The sequence below is a fragment of the Gekko japonicus genome, unplaced genomic scaffold, assembly GCF_001447785.1.
Source record: "Gekko japonicus isolate JY-2015 unplaced genomic scaffold, Gekko_japonicus_V1.1 scaffold888, whole genome shotgun sequence".
Lineage (NCBI taxonomy): Eukaryota > Metazoa > Chordata > Lepidosauria > Squamata > Gekkonidae > Gekko > Gekko japonicus.
Window position 1 is genome coordinate 153886 of NW_015159740.1, and position 5054 is coordinate 158939.

The 5054-nt window shown below is 48.2% G+C and overlaps 1 protein-coding gene across 1 annotated transcript in view; it reads left to right on the forward strand.

Moving 5' to 3' along the window:
* Positions 1 to 2444, forward strand: part of TRAF3IP3 (TRAF3 interacting protein 3) — a 31663-nt gene extending 29219 nt beyond the window's left edge. Inside the window, exons 8-9 of the mRNA XM_015429585.1 lie at positions 897 to 1010; positions 2356 to 2444. Of these exons, the coding sequence (XP_015285071.1) occupies positions 897 to 1010; positions 2356 to 2439 (198 nt within the window). The 3' untranslated portion in view covers positions 2440 to 2444. The remainder of the gene's footprint in view (positions 1 to 896; positions 1011 to 2355) is intronic.
* The last annotated feature ends 2610 nt before the right edge of the window (positions 2445 to 5054 follow it).

The window sequence follows — 5054 nt, forward strand, 5'->3', positions numbered from 1 at the left end:
CCAGAGCTTAAACTCAGATCTGCCTCAGTCACATAGCTGGTCTAATTTTAACAGCAAAAGGGTCACGTGGCCAATGAGAATAGCCTCTCCCCCCTACACATTGCCTACATCTTCACAGTCCCTCTCCTCAACGACTTGTGCTCCAGTCAAGTTTACTTCTAATATTGGCTGAGAATTGTTGGGTTGCCAACCTGCAGGTGTGGACAGGAGTTCTCTCAGAATTGCAACTGGTCTGCAGACTAGAGATCAATTTCCCCAGAGGAAATGGCAGCTTTGGAGGGTTGACTCTATGGCATCCTATCCCTGCCATGCTCCCTTCCCTCCCCAGCACAATCCACAAATCTCCAGGAAGTTCCCAAGCTGGAGTTGGCATCCCTACTGAGGAGAAACATGACACGGAGGGCAGATTATAGGAGTAACCAGTGGGCAGAGAGAGGGTTTATCACTCACTGCCTGCTTGCCTGTTTTGTTCTTACAGTCACATCTGGCTTGCCCCTAAGGACAGCTATAGTTACTGTCTCTATAGGGTACAGGCTTCGAGTTTTGAACCAGGTGTGTATCAGTATTTCCAGGAAACAACACATACAATCTTATGACTCTAAAGGTATCCCCAAATCTTTTAATAATATCCATTAATAGCTGTAGAATATTTTGCATTCATGTAAATCTCCGACTCAGTACATTTTAAGGGAACCCAACATAATATTGAATGTGTGAGAGAAATGTGGGAAAGAGGGTTAAAAGTGAGGAATTCTCTGACCTCCTTCAGGGATAAGGGATTAGTGATGCTCCAAATGCCTATGTGTGTTGCCAGTTAGTAACTGTCACCCATGACACCCTCGGAAAAAATTAAGACATTTTTTTCCAAGCAATCCTCTATCTGCCTTGTTGCTCAGTGCAGAGATCTTCATTGTGAACTGGAAGTCCTGAGTCATGAGTATCGCGGCTGCCTGATGAAGTTACAGCAGTGCCGAGATGAGCTCAGTCGCTTTCAGAGGAAACGGGCACAAGTAGGAAATGTTCTATTTGAATGTTCATTGTACACTGCCACAATTGATTTAGTCTGCAATTAAAGTACAGTTTCCTAGCACCTCAGTATCCATGGCCTGAAGAAATTTCAAAACCTTACATACATCTTAATATCATGAGCTTTAAACCTGGGTTGCACAACCTGGGACTTTATCAAAGACACGGAAACCAGAAAAGCCCATTATAGCAAAAGTTAAATATTTTTTTGTTGGACGTTTGAACTCAGTGAAGGACAGATGCTTAAAACCTTGATGCTGGCACTAGAAATTGAAATAATTTCAATTTTCTTCTCCCAAGTTTTTAAAAGTATTTCACCCAATACCTATTTAAATAAGAAGGATTTACACTAGCTTCTAAATATAACTAATGATGGGCTTTGGTGGACCATTGAGGGCAAAGGAGTTCCACAACACAGGTGCCACTACCGAAAAGGCCCTGCCTGTGCTTCTAACCTGTCTAGTAGAAGCCAACTGGAATTTTATTGGTTTCATGGGCTGAAGAAAGGGGTGCCTAAGATTCTGAGTACCAGCCGTTTGCAAGAGGACTCACAATCTACATCTTGAATTGTGTCCAGATCCACGGCAACTAGTATAGCTAACACAGAACTTAATATATGTTCTTGCACCTAGTTTTTTTTTTTTAAAAAAAAAAAACCAGCTGCATTTCTGCACATTCTGCACCTCCCAAATGCTACTGAAAGGCAGATGGATAGAGAGCTACCAGCACCATACTCATAATAGAATGGGCTTATATAGATCCAACCTGGTCTTAACCCTAACCCAAGGCCGTATTTATGCAATCCCCATTTCTGCCTATGCCATAATCTGGTCAGTTGTTTTAAGGGTTACCAGTTCTGCCATTTTGGTTTGCAGTGGCAGTTTACTTTGGTATCATAGGAGACTCCAACTATCACTCTGCTCTTCTATCTGACTCCACCCCCCTTTATCTCACTGGTGTTTGCCTATGAATAATCATGTGACTTAGCAGCATGTGCACAAAACATAACCCATGCTCTGAATGCCAGCTCACTTTGCCAAGCCACCCCAGTGCTGAAATGGTTGTATTAATAGGCCTGAAATTGTCTAGTTTCATCTATAGGTCAGCAAGTCACATTTTTGCCTTTGCAAGATGGTGAGGATCACTTGTTTTCAAAGATCACTTTTCCTACAGGAGTTTTGTTGAGTGATCAAATTAGATTTCTTTGACTAAAACACAAAATGAAAGTAGAGAAAAGGCTAAAGCTTGATTACAAGGAGAGATTATAAATTTGTCAAACTATTTTTTTGCCCTTGCCTATGATCTGATTAATTTGCATCTTTCTTTCAGAGACAACATGATCACTGGATCCCCCTCCTAATGGTGGTGATGGCAACAGCTATGGCAGCTTATTTAGCCAATTTTATACCCTGAGTAGGGATGGGCACAAACCACTTGATGAGCCAAAGTTTGGGCCAAATTTTGCCTGGTTCGAGGCTCGCGAGCTGTGAGTCAGGGACTATGTGTTCGCTGGAAAAAACTCCGAGCTTTTGAGCGTGGTGTGGAGCAGCTCGGAAAACAGAAACTTTCAGGAAAGTCTGGCGTGAAAATGCTAGGTAACGGTGGGGGTGGCGATGTTTTCCAGCCTTGGAAACACGAATAGGGACCCTGAAAGCTTGACAGCTATGCTGCGGGCCAATAACAGAGTTCCCTTCTCACTGCTTGCAACAGGACAGGGCGATTAGGAGTGTGTGCTCAGTATAGTATCCAAAAGGTGCCCCTGGGCAACCTCTCTAACATCAAGGGGTCCACTTCCCAACCCCCCCCCCTTCGCTGCCACCGTGAGCAAGGGGTCCCCAACCTCCCCTTTTCACGTTTTCCCCTCTGCAAAAGCACCTTCCTTGGGTGCTGGAGATCCCATTCTTTCATTATTTGCACCTCCTGGTCTTCCTCTACCACCATCAAGGGTCGGCCAGCTGGCACAACCCCTCCAACCTTTGTCAAATCTCCCTTTCCCCATTGCCTCTCTTTGCCTCCTTCCCCTTGCAGCCCCACCTGTCCTGGTGGACCCCAGGGATACCGCTACCAAGCTGCCCTCCCCCTCCTGGCCACTCTACAACAACCCCTTATCTGAGCCACCAATGTCTCCCAGGTCTCTTGTGGTGGCATGATTCAGGTAGTCAGTTCAGCAAATACATAAACTTTAAATCCATTCTCCATTATACCTATGGGGATGGACTGTGGAGACATTATGGCTTAAAGGAGCTGAATAACCAGCCTACTCAGTCAGGGGCTGGGGGCGGCTTAGCTTTGCCCTGGGTTCCTCTGAGTTGCTATTCTTTTTGTTTTCTTGGTGCAAAGGGTGGGAAGGTCAGGACTGAATTCTTTCATATGGCATGCATTTTGGTTTAGCAGGAGTTTGTTGCTCTCAGCTTTTCCTTCCCTTTTGTTTTAATTCCACTCCCCCTTTCCTTTGGGTTGCAGTGAAGGGATTTCTCTTTGCATGCTTTTGTTTTTGGGCTGCTTTTGGCAGGGGGCTCACTTAGTTACTGCCCTTTCTCTTCATTTCAACTGCCACCCCAGTTGGGGGGGGGGATTGCCTGCCTCGTTCCAGAGTTAATGCTTGGGGTCCCTTACATTGACTTTCCTTCACCCCCCTTCTCCTTTGGGGCTGATATATGTGGGTGCCTGTCTGGTTCCAGAGTTGCTGTCTGGGATCCCTCACTCTTCTTCATTTCAAATGCCACCTCACTTCTCCTGTGATGGTTTGCCTGCCTCATTCCAGACTTATTGCCTGGGGTCCCTTAGCCCTCTTCATTTCACGCTTCACCCCACTTCTCCTTTGGGTCTGATCTGCGTGGGTGCCTGCCTGATTCCAGAGTTACTGCCTGGGGGTCTCTTACTCCTCCTGGGCAGGGTGGGATGGGGGTTGGCCCTGCCCTGCATTCACCTTGCCAGTGGTGGGAGGGTGGGCCCTGGAGATGCAGCCACCCGCAACTGTGAGGGTGGCTCCCAGGCCCTGGACAGGAGGGTTGGCCCTGCCCAGTAATTATGTTTTTAGTTGTGGGGGGGGGCAGTTGGGCCTGGGGAGACGTGGCCACCCACAGCTGGGCCCAGGGAAGGGCAGGAGGGTTGGCCCTGCAAAGAATCATGTTTCCAGTTGTCAGAGGGGTGGTGGGCAGTTGGGCCCAGGTAGAGGCAGCCACCTGTGAGCATGTAGGGGTCTCCCGGGCGATGCAGGCTGGCTAGCTGGCAATGGCCCACAGTCTGCTCTGTCAGGGGAGAGGGCCCCAGGGACACTCCCAAACCCATGCCTGACATCTTCCCAGAACGGTTTCCTGGGTGCACCTTCTTTGGGTGTCCATAACTCACCCCCCCCCAACTCCAACCTACACATAACTGGCAGGGCATGTAGAGGGTTGTCCTAGGGAGGTATGCCCTGAGTTTGATGTGTCTAGCCCATCCTGGGTTTGAATATGTGCAAGACATGTCCCTGTGAGGCACTTTTCTGGGGGCACCTCTTGTGGGGGTGTCTGCAACCCACCCCCTGGGTTCAATCCACATGTAGCTTGCAGGGCATGTCAGGCAATATCCTGGGAGGGGCTCCATGAGTTTGATGCAACTAACTCATTCAGGGTCAGCACTATGCACTCCAGAACCTGCACCTCATATCTCCCTGCAGCACCTTCCTGGGGGCACCTTGTCTGAGGGTCCATAACTTGGGCCCCCCAAATCCAATCCACACATAATTTTCTGGGCATGTTGTGGGAGGGACTCCATGAATTTGATACCTGTAATTGCTGGGCATGTTGTGGGGCCCCCCAGGGAGGGACTCCATGAATTTGATACCTGTAGCTTGTGTAAGAGCAGTTCTATGCACTCCTGAATTGGTGCCAAAAATATCACTGAAAAGCAGTTTCCTGGGGCACTTTGTTTGGAGCTCTCACCTTGTTTGGAGGTCCATAACTGCCCCCCCCCATTCCATCCTCACCAAACTTGGTAGCCAACCTAGGAGTAGTCCGCTGGAGGTGCACCATGATTTTGGGGGC